Source organism: Tachypleus tridentatus, chromosome 2 (genome assembly GCF_004210375.1).
Source record: "Tachypleus tridentatus isolate NWPU-2018 chromosome 2, ASM421037v1, whole genome shotgun sequence".
NCBI lineage: Eukaryota > Metazoa > Arthropoda > Merostomata > Xiphosura > Limulidae > Tachypleus > Tachypleus tridentatus.
This window is the reverse complement of record NC_134826.1, coordinates 42,885,028-42,902,787: the sequence shown is the minus strand read 5'-3', so window position 1 is coordinate 42,902,787 and position 17,760 is coordinate 42,885,028. Positions and strand designations below refer to the sequence as shown.

Here is a 17,760-nt window from a genome sequence, read left to right as displayed (position 1 = left end):
AGCCCCCCGCTAGTACAGCGGTAAGTATACGGATTTACAGCGCTAAAATCAGAGGTTCGATTTCTGTCGGTGGGCTCAGCAGATAGCCCGATGTGGCTTTGCGATAAGAAAACACACACACACGCACGCTAGAATGAGATATGGTAATTTTGCTGCACAGACACACACACACACACACAAAGAAAAGCAAATTTTTGGGAACCGATTTTGAATAACAAAAGCACAAAATTATTTACATTATCGTCTTGGACAGGTGTAAATGCAACATTGAGAGGTGAACCCAACAGCTAACAACATTCAGGTATTTTATTGACATTAATGTATTTTTAAGAAACAAAAAATTCTATTCCTCTCACGAGAATGCTCCACATTATTACACCACCTCTAGTAACTCTGGCGAGTTTCTGATATTTGCACTCTACCATCAGTACAGAAACTGATGAAATGCAACTCTTTAGACCAACCACATTACGCGCTGACAATAAAATCTTGTCCACAGTTGGTGTTTTCTGTTTTGTTTAACACTAGTTAGGTCATGTCACATTTCTTGCATAAATAATTCGCATTGTGTAGTTAGATAGTCGAATCCTAACCAGCGTTGACGGATTTGATCAGTTGAGGGACAGTTTAAATTTTTATAATACTTTTCAAATCCAGTCAATAAATAGCCTTTCCGTTCGGTTTGCCATTAGCAGTTAGTGGCTATGGTTTTTCTATTATTAGATCTATTCCACCATTTCCACTTCAACAGTTGTCACGGCGTACTTAATAAAAGTGCAATTACTGTTACGCTATTATTAAAATTTGCAGAGTTCTTTGCCTTTATCTTACAAATAAACCACAATATGATTGTCCCCTACTTAAAGTGCTCAATAAACGACCTGATACATTTATTTGGTCAGTCTGTTTTGCATATGCAAATAAATGGAATATTCTATTTGTGGAAGAAAGTTTCTAATGACGTGGACAGTCAGTGCATATGTTTATTGATATTGGTTCTAAAATAACGTGTTTGTCTTAAATATTTATACTCGGAAAATGACAAGATGAGAATCCACACAATAATTATTACAATTAAATTAGGTATTTGTTTAAAACCTGAATAACATATTATTCAACGTACGAATTAAGAAATTCCAGACTTTTGAGATGTAGACAAGAATATGGATAATTAATTATCAGACCTTCAACCTACACGAGTGATTTTAATAATTTTTAAATGTTAAGAATATTTCGAATCTAGATTTTTTCGTGACATTTACCTAGTTTCAGATGTGGCTCAGATGCTTTTCCTTCTGATAAACCGAAACATTTATACAGTCTTATAGTTAATTACGTATCTATCGAAGATTCGCTCCTACTAATTGCATAGCTCATTTACTTTTAGTGTCATGAAAATATCAAAGCACTACATTATGAGAACTAATAAGATATCATTTTGGAGGTTTGCTTAAATAACACAGCCCTGCGATGGTCATGTTGTCTTGAAATTGTTACATGTTTTACATTAATTTCTAAATGAAATCCGCTGTTTTTCTTCTTAGTGTACAGGTTTTTCACGAAACGTCGTATGAACTATTACATAAACGAATAATTTCCATTGAAATCAGATCAGTGATTTTATGATTAAAATGTTGACTACCACTGGTTCTAGATTTCTCTAGACCAATCGCGACGTGAGAGGGTTATCGATTGTTCTAGAACTCACAAGGAAGCCCCATAATAATACAAAATATTCATTGTGATAAACGAAATAAGTTTTCTTCCTAATTTGTAAAAAAAATTCTTACGTAACAGAAAAAATATATATGTTTAGAAATCTCCGCAACTAAATAATGGAAAATGCAATATTTAAAACCAAAACAACTTTTATGAAGTTTAAATTCAAAGGCTTGTGTATTCTGTTCAGCGTTGTTTACATTACAATCATAATATCGTAATGTGTTCTCATTGGAGCTGATAAATGTTACCAATGTTACTGAGTTAAGCCTGTAGATATGAAGGATCACAATTATTTGTGTTATATCAAATACATACTCAGTTCTGAACGAGTTAATTATGTAAATCCACAACATTTTTATTATCTATATACTAATGTCAACAAAAACGTAACAAAATAATGCAAAATATTTATAAATAATATAATCTTAAAGTGCGAATATCTGCACTAAGAATACTTCGTCTGTCAGCCATAGTTCAAACAACAGACGCAAAGCCAGAAATCAGACGACAAAACGTTTCATATTCCACAACGTCTCACCGTATATAGCATTTTTAAAACATGATAGTTACCCCCTAAAGATATAAAATTATTTGAAGTGATTAATATTGTTGGCTTATTGTTGTTTGAACCCCATTTTGTAGACAACGATTTGCTATTAATATAGGCTGCACCACAAGTGTAGGTAAACTTATTTTTAACATTAACTTCAGAAAAGAGCCCTTTTAAATATAGTACAGGATAAGATCTCCTTCATAAACAGACCACGAATATTTTATTAACGTCGTTATGAACATCTTTAATATGTTACATATTTTAGGATCTAGTTTACCCCATACTACCGGACAATCCAGATGAAAGACCAAAGGCATAATTATTGTTAGTGAGACAATTAGTTCCTTATTTTTTCAATTTTGCACAAAGCTACACGAGGGCTATCTGCGCTAGCCATCCCTAATTTAGCAGTGTAAGACTAGAGAGAAGGTAGCTAGTCATCACCACCCCCGCTAACTCTTGGGCTAATCTTTTACCAACGAAGAGTATGCTCGACCGTTTCATATAACATCCCTCACGGCTGAAAGGGCGAGCATGTGTGGTGCGATGGGGATTCGAACCCGCAGCCCTCAGATTACGAGTCGAGCACCCCAACCACCTGGCTATGCCAGGCCAAAGTAAATATATCGATCAAAATCTACATGGAAATGTTTGTGTACTGAATAATTCGAGAGCTTAATAAAACAGTAATTGTTTCCAACCAAACAGAAGCGCCGAAACAGATGGTCATAGATTCTCAGTTGTCGTTTGAAGTTCTAATATACGCTTAATGTGTAATTAAGCCTAGCAAATCATCAGTAATTATGATGATGTTATAATATTTAAACGTTCAACATTTAACGAAAGAGCATGTACTATGTAAGTGGATATTTCTCTTTGGGAATATTATAGATGATTAACATTAATTAATCTTAAAATATTAATCCTTGTATTACCCTAGTAAGTTAACTGAAACTGTAATTATAAAAATTATAAAATTTAAACTACTCGTCACTTACGTACGTTTCGTCACAATAACTTTAAGTGTTTTTGTTTTGATATTAAAGCCTTCTTTTAAAAGCTAAAACTGGTGTTACTGCGAAAAATTTCCCAGGTTGTTTCCCAACTTAAGAACAATCAATAACTATCACATTATTGTTGCTAATATCGTGATATAGGTTTACTGTTTGATACCAAAACATTACCTAGAGAGTGTGTGTGTGTTTTCTTATACCGAGAGAGAATGGAATATTTCGTGTACGACGATTTGACATCGCATGATCTTTCTCACAGATATAAATAAGTTTCAGTAACTAGATCCACATGCTATAGATATTTCATGTAAATACATATATAAAAGTTTTCTTTTGTTTAATTCAGTATGTTTCGGATAGATGTTGTCTGAAGAAGAACATAACAGACTTCACACAGTACTGTACAGTTTGTTCCATGTTTTCTTTTCTTTTGTAGCTCAGTAAACGGAACAATATGTTCTACATTCAAACAAAGCCTTTCAAAGTATAGAATCATCAAACGTTATATCCCATGAAAACAACAGTATAGGCCATTAACTTATGTTGCTCGAAACACGGTTATAAATATATTATGATGGTCTACTGCAGTTTTACTGCTTGTTTTCTACCTTGGCCTGGTGGCCAGATTATTAAGGTACTCGACTCGTAATCTGAGTGGCGATGGTTCCGAATCCCCGTTACACCAAACATGATCGCCCTTTCAGCCGTGGAAGCGTTATAATGTGATGGTCAATCCCACTATTCTTTGGTAAAAGAGTACCTCAAGAGTTAGCGGTGGGTGGTGATGACTTTTTACCATCCCTCCTGTCTTATATTGCTAAATTAGAGACGGCTAGCACAGATAGCCCTCGTGTAGCTTTGCGCGACGTTCAAAACAAACCAATAAAGTGTTAGAAAAATAATTTCGGTAAGACCCGATTGACCTAGATAGTCCTGGGTCAATAACTATATTTGCTGCGGAGCCATTTTTTTGTAGTTAACGTCATTATGTGTGACTAAACTAAAGTGCATCGTTATTAAAGGTATTAATATCAGGCAACGCGAACGTTTTGCTTTAGATATTTAAATGAGACTGCATAATCAGTGGTTAGCCACATGCATAACTAAGGTATCATATTCTAGGGTTTGTAAAGTCAAGTGTTACTAGAATTATAACTTATCACTTAATTGGTGAGTGTTGCTTGTTGACCAGTCGTCTAAGTAGAGGGACAGGCATAATGTTAAACAGTGTTCTTCCCTGGAAGATTGACTGGAACTATTAAGATGTTCCCTTGCAATTCATTCGTTCTTTTGGAATAGAGCAATTAAAAATTTCTTAACTATTTAGTTATTTTCAATAGGTTTGCAATTCCTCTCCCATTTGGCCCGCATGGCTCGGTGGTTGATTGAGGTGCTCCACTCATAATTTGAGGGTCGCGGGTTCGAATCCTCTTCACATTAAACACGCTCGCACTTTCAACCGTTGGGGCGTTATTATGTGACAGTCAATCCCATTACTCGTTGGTAAAAGAGTAGCCCAAGTGTTGGCGGCGGATGGTGATGACTAGCTGCCTTCTCTCTAGTCTTACACTGCCAAATTAGGGACGGCTAGCGCAGGTAGCCCTCGTGTGGCTTTGCGCGAAATTCAAAACAAACCAAACCTATCGCTCTTAATGGCCTGTCAAAACATTTCTTATCTTTAAATCTGAACTCACTTTTAGTTAGTGGTGTTGAACTAAATCAAGCGATGTCGGAACGCTAATTGTACTGAATAACCATGCAAGGTTCGAAATAGTGGCGGTTCGGCGTTCCGGCTGAAAACAAATGTACAGGTATGTCGTGTCCATGCGTTTCTACCCCACAAAATCTTTCCATTTATCAGTGTTTTATTTACCACATAAATAACAAGGCTTTGAGTATTATCAGATATTCTTTACCTCAGGTTGTAACGTATGACGTCATGTATCTTTAAATATAGCGTATTCTGTCGGCATTTTCCGACACCGTATGACGTATTTCGAACAAATTAACTGTTTCTTTGAGCAAAAAAGAAGTTTTGGGAGATTTCTGGCAGATTCTGGAACAACTTATTTTCCCATGTTTGATCTGTCAACGGAACTATTGAACTATTCTATTGATGGAGTTAGAAACGGAAGGATTTCTTTTGTCTCCACGCCCTAATGGTGACATGCGTATATAAACAAACGTTTGAAACCTGGCCGAACTCCGTATACCCTAATGAGTTAAGTAACCACTAGTCTTTTGCTAATTAATCCATTTACAAAAATAAAAGGAAATTGATGAGATTTTCATTTATTTAATCTAAAGTAATATCTAATCTGTTAAAACGAAGTATATTCATAAACAAAAAATATTCCCATCAAAACATGGACATAACGTACCTCGCAAACTGTGTGTATCATTTTGTCGTTAGTTGTCATGGAAACTTCTTGTTAACTAAGTTGTTGGCTCTAGCAAGTACAGAAGGTTTTTAGGATGTATACATGCTGTCAATAACTTTTAAAAGCCCTATTATTTCACCATTATCGTTAAAAAACATCACTTAATTTAACCAAAATTGGTTTTGTTTGTTTGTTTGCTTAGTGTTAAGCACAAAGTTACATTGTGTGCTATTTAATTCTTTGCTCGAAACTCGAATTTTAGCGTGATCAACCCTCAGACTTACCGCTAAGACATGGTGAACTTAAACTGGACATTTGTACTGAATTAAACCATTGGTGTTAATTAATAGTAGTTGTATGTTCTGACAAGAGTTTACATGATAAATGTTTTCTGATCCGTTCCTTAACTTCCTCATCTGTTCATAAACATCCCCGTTGCGCCAAACATGCTCGCCCTTTCAGCCGTGAGGTCGTTATATGTGACGGTCAATCCCACTATTCGTTGGGAAAAGAGTAGCTCAAGAGTTGGCGGTGGGTGGTGATGACTAGCTGCCTTCCCTCTAGTCTTACACTGCTAAATTAGGGACGGCTAGCATAGATAGCCCACGAGTAGCTTTGTGCGAAATTCAAAAACAAACAAACAAACAAACAAATCGTTCATAAACTACATTTGTAATAAACGGAAGTAAAACTTTCGATTTAATATCAACCTGGATATTCATTCTGAAGACACAAAAATTAGTTCGCAGAATAGAAATGTCCATAACGAGTTATTCTTGATGACAAAAAACCAAATAAAAGTGTTAATACTTATACTAGTCGTTCTGAGATACCATAACCAGTTAATTGTTTTCCTGTATCTCAGAACGGTTGGTATGAGTATTAACACTTTTATTAATAAGGAGAAAACAACGATTCAATTTTCCTATGTCATCTTCAGGTTAAGATAATCTGAGGATGACCTTGAAAGGTCGAAACGTTCTTCTCTCCTTATCAATAAAAGTGTTAATACCCATACCAGCCGTTCTGAGATACATTTTTATTTCAAGTGGGTTTCTTGTTTTCTTTTAATACCTGTTGAAATAAGAACAAATCAAGTTTCTAATAATTTTCCCACAGTTGTTCATCCATCTAACTTTGTCATTTATAATTAACTCAAATTCAAATGAGGAAATAAGTTATGTACTCATCTAAAGTAAGCTGTTTGGCCTGTTCTGATACTGACAACAAGGTGTTCGCGTGCGTTCCATACGAGTAACAAACGTTTCGTTAGGCATGACTGCAATGCCACTGGTGAAATAGTTTCGTATGTACCTAAGGACGTCGTTACTTGGTGTCAGAAAGTCTGGCTACCGCATTTTAACGCTGTTTGTTTCAATATTCCTAAGTGTTAATAGTACGATTTTTTCACGTGGATCTGTGTGTGTGTGTGTGTAATTGTTATACAAGAGGTATAAAACGTTGTTGTCCGCAGATACTGATTTAGTTTACTTAGGAAACACGTGAAATATTGCAATCTATAAATCTGAGAGAATACGAACAGTTATATTTTTGATAATTTAACGCAAGGTATCTAGAATTAACTAATTATTTATTTTATAATTTCTATATTTTGTTCGTTACCGAAAATTTAATTTTAAATTTGTATGATACTGATTAGCTTTAACTACCATTTATTTATATTATTATCGCACACTAACTTGTCTTGTTTGGTGTGCTAAAATAAACTACTATTTTATGTATATAATATAAAGCATGAATCAGACACCAAATGATATACACGTATTAACTTCATCACTAAATAACAAGATAGAAAGGAAGCAAATGTTCAAGTCATTAATAAGCTCGATTTAAATAAACCGATTTTTTGTCCTAAGTTTTATCCTGTAATAATATATTAGAAATGTTTAACGTGAATTTTTCTCTGCAGTGATTTGTATTAGAAACGGTTAATCTGTTTTTTCACGCGTCATTCTGTAATGATCTGTATTGCAAGTGGTTAACCAGTTTCTTGACGTAAAGTGTCTATCTTTGATGACAAGTATCAGAAGGGATGATCTTCACGTAAGCCCTAAATTGAATAAGCGTACGTGTGTATAATCTATGTACATGCAAGTGTGATTCCTTACAAAATCAGGCGGGTAACTTGAACGCTCATGTTAATTAAAATTCATGTTGAATGCCACTTATTTTGTAGATTTAGTAAGATACTAATATCTATGTACATGCGCATGCGTTTCGTTGTGTAGCGAAATTTTGCGTCATTGACCGAAAGGAGCCGAACAAGTAATGTTGTCATTAAGAGGCTTTACCTTTCTCCAGAACAACACTGTCGAGTTTTCAGATCTATTCACTTAGTTTTTCTCCGAAACAGACACTTTAGGTGTCTTACATATTATATCCAATCAATAGTCAATAGACAAGCCAACCCTTACTGTCACGATATACAGAGTCGAAGCTTTCAATGAAATGGTCACGAGAAAACACGCTCGCACTGTAGGGTCTTCTAATGAGCTTTTCACTTTTAGATAGAATTACATTATGCAGAGTTTTAGTCACATTTCAGTGAGATCAAAGATTCGTAAGCAACACCGTTAAGCTAAGGAATGTCTACCTATATGTGTTTGTCTTGGTGTAATTACATTGATCTTTACGTTAAACATACCCTGTTAATAAGTATCACTTTCTATGATAGCTCGAACGAACCCTACGTGGCTAGAGGTAGATTTAGTAACACGTACGTAATCAGAAGAGTGTGCACTCTTTATTCAGGCGTAGATTTATTTACATTTTAAACCTTTTAATATCTTTTTCACTCCAGTGCTGTCTGCGCTAGCCGTCCTTAATTTAGCAGTGCAAGACTAGAGGGATGGCAGCTAGTCATCACCACTTTATATATAAGCAAAGTTTCTTACGTTATAACAGAGAAAGAAAAACAAATAAAAAGTGTTCCCACTTTTACCAAGTTTGGTAACAAGTAACGTCATGTTTGTCTTACTTCTCATACATTAGATTTTTTTAAGTCCAGTAAATCCTTTAGAATGATCGCTTTCTATTTAGATTGTCCTGAAATTCTAGATCCAAGAGATACAAACCACAAAATATCACAAAATTATATCGTTTCTTCATTAACAGTTTTCGTTACCTCTGTGTTTCTACAACTCACACTTTGAACTGAATATATATTTAAAACGAAATATATTATTAGAGTATATATCACAACAATAAACGAAAGTCTTTGGTTGTTTTTAGGCACAAAACTACATAATGGGCTATCCGTGCTTTGCCCACCACAGATATCGAAACACGAGTTTTATTTCCGTAAGCTTGCGCAGACAGTGGGGGGCAAACGAAGGTCAAAATATGCAAGATAATTACGTAAATGGTTTTAGGTTATGTTTCCAGAAGTTCAACACATAATCACATCCACATACTGAAATTTAAACTATATTGATTATTAATGTCGTTCATGTGTTAATGTGCTCCTGAATTAACGACGTCTTCATTACTTAAATCAAGAACCTCTTGTGCTATTAACTGAGAAGTTGTTTAACTCCATTTAGTATGTAAATTCTCGGAGAACGTGAAATAAAATGACAAAAGTTGTGGAGAAATATACATCACTTTAAATAAGTCATTTAACATGTTAGCAGTTAGGTTTATAGGGTATTAACGTCACCTGACTGCAATCAATTAAGTAGTGAAGAAATAAGTACTGCAGAAAGAAGCAGCTAGAAGTCCATGATTTGAAAGTCCAGTTTCGCATGCTTTAAACACATGAAGAAACTAGGTAGAGGACAGTTAGAGAAATCAATATTGTGAAAACCCAGTTTCACGAAGACACCAATAGGGGACTTAACATAGCCCAGTTTCTTATGACTCATTCATAGAGAAACTAAGTATGGGCAATGAGAAGATTTCATATCATGAAATCCCAGTTTCTTATGTTTTACACACAAGAAGAAACAAAATAGGAAACAGATAGAGGAGTTTATATCATGAAATCCCAGTTTCTTATGTTTTACACACAAGAAGAAACAAAATAGGGAACAGATAGAGGAGTTTATATCATGAAATCCCAGTTTCTTACGTTTTATCCTCTTGTACAGACTAGTCAGTTTACATGTGTGGTTTTAGTCCAAGTTAAGAGACTCGTAATGACAAGTTTCAGACTTTTTTGGATGAACGAGATCTCTTTAACATCTAAATCCTTTGAAGATCTTATACTTAAAAAGATAATCGTGATAATAGAGGAAAAGTAGAAGAAAAATGTAGAGAAAAATATAACTATAAACCAACAGCTTCCTATGAATAATTACAGTAGTTTTAAATTTTAAATACGTAAAAAAATCAATATTATATCTCACTCTATTGTGAGTCAGTGATATGCTTACGAACTTAAAATACTGGTTCACTAAATATAGTTTTCGAGCTGATGTTATGTTATAACTTATTATAAAATTTGATGAATAACTTGTCATACTGATTGGTTATTTTGATTTAATTTTCCATTTCATAATGTGCACAAAACATTATTGTTAGGTTTCTCTAGAATAAAATAATTTGTAGGGATGCTTATTTCTTATTTTTGTAAGTCAAAACTGAAACTAATCCAATGCCTTCTTAAAAGAACTACTAGTTTGTTTATTCTTTTGCTTTTCAAATTTTGCGAAAAGCTACTCGAAGTCCATTCGCGCTAGCTGTCAGTATTACTCTTCGCTAATTCTTGGTTTACCCTCTTACCACAGATGAAAGATTGCGCAAATAGCCCTCGTGTAGCTTTGCGCGGAATTCAAGAATAAAAAAGAAGTTATATTGATCCATTATATCCAGATCAGTGCTGTGATAGAAAGACAATAAGTAATATTTCATAGATATATGTTGGATTCATAGAATATCGATAATAGTTTGTTTATCCAACTGAACGATACCATATGCACACAAGGGATCAAATAGTAATATAAAAAACTCATACGTTTTTGACATAACTATTTGTTACATAACTGCTTGGGTACACTCACGAGTACAGGTATTTTTTTATGTTGTGCTTTATCAAGAAAATGTTTCGCTTCAATTGCTTAACCAGTATAAAATTTGTGAAAGTTTGATTAGAGACACGTATCCATTTTTAGTAGTAGTCACTCGGTGTACAAAAAGAAAGGGAACCCTCAGTAGTTGCGGCTATAATTAGATTTCAAACCAGTCAAGAGATGGAGCTATGAGCTAAAAGTTTGTTGTTGTTGTTGTTGTTTTGAATTAAGCACAAAGCTACATAATGGGCTATCTGTGCTCTGCCCACCACGGTATCGAAACCCGGTTTTAGCGTTGTAAATCCGCAGACATACCGCTGAGCGACTGGGGGGCTTAAAAGTTTGTACTTGAGAATTTGGTCTGTTTTAATTTCGTGCAAAGCTACACAAGGGCTATCTGCGCTAGACGTCCCTAATTTAGCAGTGTAAGACTAGAGGGAAGGCAGTTAGTCATCACCACCCACCGCCAACTCTTGGGCTACTCTTTTATCAACAAACAGTTGGATTGACCGTCACAATATTACGCTCTCACGGATGAAAGGGCGAGCATGTTTGTTGGGACGGAGATTCGAATCCGCGACCCTCAGATTGCGAGTCGAATGGCTTAACCACCTGGCCATGTCGGGCGATTTCACTTGAGATCTGAGATCATGACATCGGCTTAAGGATAATACAGTTGCAGATGAGTAATTCTGTTACAATAGGAAATGTGCTTTAGTATGTGTATTACATTGTATGTTATATATTGAAACTAATAATTAATGCCTTACAAAATACCACAAGAATATTTTATTGTAATGCCCTTCAGTGGTACGGCTGAACACTTCGTGCTTAATTCCAAAAATCAACAATCTTATTATAATAATTCGTGCATTTTTATTCTTTTAACTATACCTTTCTAAAGCTTAGAAATGAAAATAGAAGGAAATGTTCTGCCATCAACTCAGTTACGATGAACAATTTCAGTCTAATAGCTCAACGATTTCACTCCAGTAACTCCGTGAATATCCTAAGATTTACGAGTCATGTTTGATACTGCAATAACAAATGAGCATTTTGTAATTCACGTGGACATCTGTTTACATGTGTATGTGTAGTATTTTTACATTTACTTTCGTACTGAATAGGGAAAGTTAGATTTTTACCACAGAAGTACAATATTTATTGTGTTCGCTAGAACATTTTGGTTTAATCAATATTGTTGACGTCTGGTGTATTTCTCTTTATATCGTTTATGATTACGTCACTGCTGGTTTCACCAGTACAGGAAGGGAAGAGAAGTTTTTCGGGTTCATTTCTATTGATCTGGGTTTCTTCTCTTCTTGTTGAGATTTAGTTTCGTTTTGTGTGAGTGTGACAACGTGTCTAGTGTTTACGGTGTAGCAAAGAAGAAGGTACGGTGTTATATTTTGCAATATATGAAATCGGAGCTGTTTCCCCGGAAAATTATGAAAAATCAATTATTTTCACACTTCCACTCTTGATTAAATACCTCTTTCATATGGCAGCAATTATCTAAAAAATCTTAGGTGAATGTATAAAGACTTTCAATAGAAAACGCGAGACTTCCATTCTTATCGACCTCGTGGTCCCATTTTTTGGAAAAATTAAACGTATTCGGAATGATGGATGATATGTTTTGTGTATCTGCTCAGAATTATTCAGCAGATTAAAAGTAAAGGGTTTTTGAATGTTCATATAAATCAATACTAAACGTTTTTCACACGGTCTTATCTTTTATCCTCTCTCATCATATTCTACTGTTTTGAAGGTTAAAAGAACCAGTTGTGTAATTATATTACTAACGGAATAGTCAGAGCTCAGAGTTTGAGTAGTATTGTAAAAAAAATATTCTCAGTTTGGTTCTAAGCGCTCTGCCCATCACGGATAGTGAAACTCCATTTTGAAGAACCGTCATGATCAGATGATTAGGGCGCTTAACTCTCAGTTTGATGGTCCCTTGTTCAAATACCCGCCCCCCCCAAACATGTTTGCCCGTAATACAGCCATGGGGGCGTTATTACGTGACGGTCAATCTCGCTATTCGTTAGTAAAAGCGTAACCCATGATTTGGTGATATGTGATGATGACTAACTGTCTTCCCTCAAGTCTTTCAATGGAAAATAGCTCTCATGTAGCTTTGCGTGATATCCAAAACAAACCAATCTTATTGGTTTTGTTGTGTAGCTTTAGAGAACATTCGTTAATTAAAAAGGTGACTGAAAAACTGGTCTGTTACCATTAACACATTCACAGCTGGCTCAATGCTGAACAAATGTTACGTTTTATTTCGTTACGGGAGTTTACGATTTCGCGCAAAGCTGCACGACGGATATCTGCGCTAGCCGGCCCTCATTTAACAGTGAAAGACTAGAGGGAAGGCAGCTAGCTATCATCACCCACCGCCAACTCTTGGGCTACTCTTTCAATAGTGAAATTTACACTCACATTATACAGCTCCCACGACTGAAAAGATTGAGTATTTTTGTAGGGATGGGGATTCGAACCCTCAGACTGCGACGACTCAAGCGCCATAGCCTTCAGCATATTATAGTAACAATTTTTTCTTGTGGGTGGGTCATAATAATTACTGAAGACCTTTTTTAATAATCTAGTATAGTCTATTTTAACCTGATTAATTACTTCTCTGTACTTTCATTAGAACTTTACTTCTATTGCAAATTACCTTTCGCAAGAAAATTGTTTTTTCCCTCAATGTCTCTTTATTGTTTTTTTTTTAATTTCGTGCAAAACTACACGAGGGTTATCTGTGCTAGCCGTCCCTAATTTAGCAGTGTAAGACTAGAGGGAAGGCAGCTAGTCATCACCACCCACCGTGAACTCTTGGGCTACTCTTTTATCAACGAATTGTGAGATTGACCGTCACTTTATAACATCCCTATAGCTGAAAGGGCGAGCATATTTGGTGTGACGGGGATTCGAACCCGCGACTCTCGGATTACGAGTCGAGTGCCTTAAGCACCTGGCCACGCCGAGCCTTGACGAATGACAAATACGTAGTGTAACAAAAAATAAATTATCGGGAAAAATTCCTATGTTTAATAAGTAATCACCACGAAACATTATTTGGAAATTTTGTCGATTTTAAGACAGCGCCTTACCTTACTCGTTTGTCTATGTGTGTATATTTAATGAACTAATTTGTTTTACTTGTAAGTAGTCCAATAAAGTTAAGTGATATCTACCATTGTATTACAATATAATTTCATAGTTTTAACGTGTTTATTTTATAACCTTAAAAAGTAGATTAAGAAATCTTATTTTTAAAATATAACAAAATTATCAACTTATTCTTCGAAACAAGTTACGAACGAAATCCTTTTCAAAAACTTAGTGGCTTCAGAAAATTAGGAGTTGTAGTTATGTAACTTTTGAAAATGTGTTTCAGAAGTTTCTGATCTAAATTATGACAATGGGTTTCTCATATTTCATAAAGTATTGTAGTGATTAAGCGGTCAAACGGTCATTACCATTTTCCAAATACACGTGTATCGTAAAAGGCACCCGTTCAGTAAACATTAAACTCACATGAGTACATATTCAAATTTATTAAGATATATATATATATAAATGTTAATAACCGTTGGATAAGCAAACAAAGTAATATGGTTGACAATTGTACTATTACGAACAGTTTATTATTGTCTGTATAAACTCGCAGTTCTCGTTTCCCTGTTAGGTGGCTTCTCCAAAAGACCTGCTTCATGCTGTGGTGGCGCTGTACCATACTTGCCTACCTGGATTTTCTCCTCAGTCTGTTTACAGTACTGTTTGTGGAGAGGGTTCACGTACGCTACTTCTTTTACGAAATTCGACAGGTTTGTATTTGATATTTTCAACTATCTGAATACACGAGGAAACATTTTGTACACAATATATTTAACACTGATGAGCATAAATATTTTAAACTTTAAGGAAAGCTGTAATTCTAAAATGAATGTATTATAAACCATCTCAGCCAAAATAAACGATGATAAAATTAACAACACGAAAAGTGTGACGAGTAAATACGTTGAACAAATTCAGTGTAAAACAAAACGAAAACTCAAGTATGTGGCTGGAATTGGTCATTTTGTCTCATTAAAATGTCGGCCTGTCATGGCCAGGCGGTTAAAGCACTCGACTCGTACTCTGAGGATCGCGAGTTCGAAACCTCGTTGCACCAAACATGCTCGCCCTTTCAGTCGTGGGGGCGTTACAATGTGACGGTCAATCCCATTATTAATTGGTAAAAGTGTGTTTTCTCTTATAGCAAAGCCACATCGGGCTATCTGCTGAGCCCACCGAGAGGAATCGAACTCCTGATTTTAGCGTTGTAAATCCGTAGACATACCGCTGTACTACCGAGGGGTCCATTGGTAAAAGAGTAGCCCAAGAATTGGCGGTTGGTGATGATGACTAGCTGCCTTCTTTCTAGTCTTACACTGCTAAATTAGAGACGGCTAGCGCAGATAGCCCTCGTGTAGCTCTGCGCGAAATTAAAAACAAATCAAACCAGTAAAATGTTTTAGAGAACTCAAACTTTTATCAAACATATTATTCTAACATATTCCTAGTTCTTCCCAACAAAACTACACATTATTACAGGTTAATGTATAATAGCTATCGTCAGAATGTTGTCTTTACAGTCGTAATCGCATCATAACCAGACGTCATACTTTAGCTTACGACGAAACCAAATTGTACAGTTGTATTAATGAATTATAATCTTTTTTTTTTTTCAAGAAAACAATTTCCATAAACATTCAATGTTATTTAATTACATAGTTCTGGGGATTGAACATCTCTTAGTGGCTCTGAATCGTTTCGGAATAACGAAACGTTAATAAAACGTAAAGCCGGAAATTAAAGAATAAATATACTAAAACATTTCCCACTTTTAGCACGAACGCGTAATATTCGAATTAATATTTATGACAAATTTATTAATTGGTCAGTGTAACGAATCTGATAATTCATAGCAGTAAAACTTCTTTTTATAACCCCCCCTTTAATATTCCTGACGAAAAAACGATGTACCTCAAAACAACTTGGTTTTTTTCTTGGTTGATGTTTTCGTTACGTTGAAATAACTCGTTTTCATTTCGTATACGCCTGTCTTATTGTTTTATTTTGGATCTGTTTTGTGTGCAAGTGGTGATGTTGGCTAATCATATATACACAATGTAGTGTATCTGAACTATAATAGAAACTTAGAGTTTCTCTGATTGTAGCTTTTATTGTGGCAGTAGAGATTTCGTTATTTAGTACGATAACAAGTCTAATTACATCAGAGGTGTAGCTGTTCCATTAATAATAACTTTGTGAACAACTTTGTTAAAATAGTACCCTGAACACACACTGACACTTATTAAAAATCTGAGTCTAATGGTTGAAGGCGCTCGAGTCGCCCTTTCAGCCGTGGGGACGGTATACTGTAATTATCAGTTCTACTATTCTAGAGAAATTAGGAGCACAAGAGAGCGGTGGGTGGGTTACTTCTTCCCTAGTCTACTACTCCTAAATTACAAACGCCGAGCGCAGGTAGCCTTCGCGAGAAAATTGAAATATCAAATAAACATTAAATGTCGATATCTTATATATCAATCTATTTATATAGTGTATAGTTCAGTCACTCATCAGCCATTCCCTGCTGAAGTCCACCCCGTGACATGGTGGCATATTTGCGGACTTAAAACGATTGAATCTGAGTTTCAATAAACGTAATGAGCTGAAAACAGATAGCCCATCTGTAGTTTTGTGATTAATTACGAACAAACAAATAAATTTTTGCTGAATCAGTGGTAAACCTATGCTACAAAATATAATTTATAAGGTGGCAAGCGCTTTATAGGTTTCGCAAACACTTATCACAAAATTCTGGATAGGCTTTCGTCATATGGAGTCTTAAAGAATCCTTGCGAAACTTTAAACTGGATGAGCCTATGCAGTCGACATAGGTTTTGGTTTGGTTTGTTTTGAATTTCGCGCAAAGTTACACAAACGCTATCTGCGCTAGTCGTCCCTAGCTCAGAAGTGTAAGACGAGAGGAAAGGTGGCTAATCATCACCACCCACCACCGACTCTTAAGCTAATCTTTTACCAATGAATAGCGGGATTGACCGCCACATTATAACACCTCCATGGCTGAAAGGGCAAACAGGTTTGGTTTGACGGAGATTCTATCCCGCAACCCTCATTGCAAGTCGAGCCTCCTAACCGTCTGGCCATGAGGGAACCAAGGTAGAGTGAAGTGGCTAAACAGGTTTCATCAAAGAGTTGGAGGCATAGAGAAGACACAAATAATGCTGTGTGCAACGAAAGCTACCATATCTTCGATGGTGAAGGTGAAGTTAATCCCTGTTTTGTTTGGCTTCTGGTCTCATCTTCACTATTTCAGAGTAAGTCTTTGTATTGGTAAGCTGGATCTTTAATTTGTTCCTCATGAATTTGGTTCTTCGACTGTAATATGCATGTATTTCAGTTTTTTGTTGGATGGAGGTTCTGATCCGATTTCTGTTGAGAGTTGGTTGTTTTAGAGCTTCCAGCAAGCATGGTAAATAGAAGGACACTGGGACTTCCGTGACAGGAGGCTACATGTGGGTCATTACAGTGCCAGTCATTACAGTTGATTGAACAGGTATCTTCTCGTCATCACTAATTAGGTATCTTCTTTATTTCTTGGAACATTGGATAATGATCTCCACAACTGATGTACTTGAGCCTGGCATTGTATATATTTTGTGTGTGACCAAATGTTTGACAGATGAAACATTGCAGAATTGGCATAGCTGATTTAGCGACTTCGATGATATGATGTATGAATCTCAGCTTAATACTATTCTTGGCCAGTTGATCAGCTTGTTTAGGTTCAGGGAACGTGTTCCTGACAAGACTATCAATTTCCCAGTCTTAAGACATCTATTCTTTTTGTTATGGTTATGAGTAGCCTTGACTATCAAATTCTCTGCTATCTTTATTTCCTCTGGAATATGGGTTTGAGTGACACTCTTGATGATTATTGCCCTTTCGTCCAGGAAGACATTAGGAACCTTCGGTCT

At 35.6% G+C, this 17,760-nt stretch overlaps 1 protein-coding gene across 1 annotated transcript in view; it reads left to right on the top strand.

Moving 5' to 3' along the window:
• The window catches only part of LOC143241978 (uncharacterized), a 66,117-nt gene that overhangs the window by 7,821 nt on the left and 40,536 nt on the right, over positions 1-17,760 (top strand). The window contains exon 2 of the mRNA XM_076485327.1: positions 14,400-14,538. Within this exon, the coding sequence (XP_076341442.1) occupies positions 14,400-14,538 (139 nt within the window). The remainder of the gene's footprint in view (positions 1-14,399; positions 14,539-17,760) is intronic.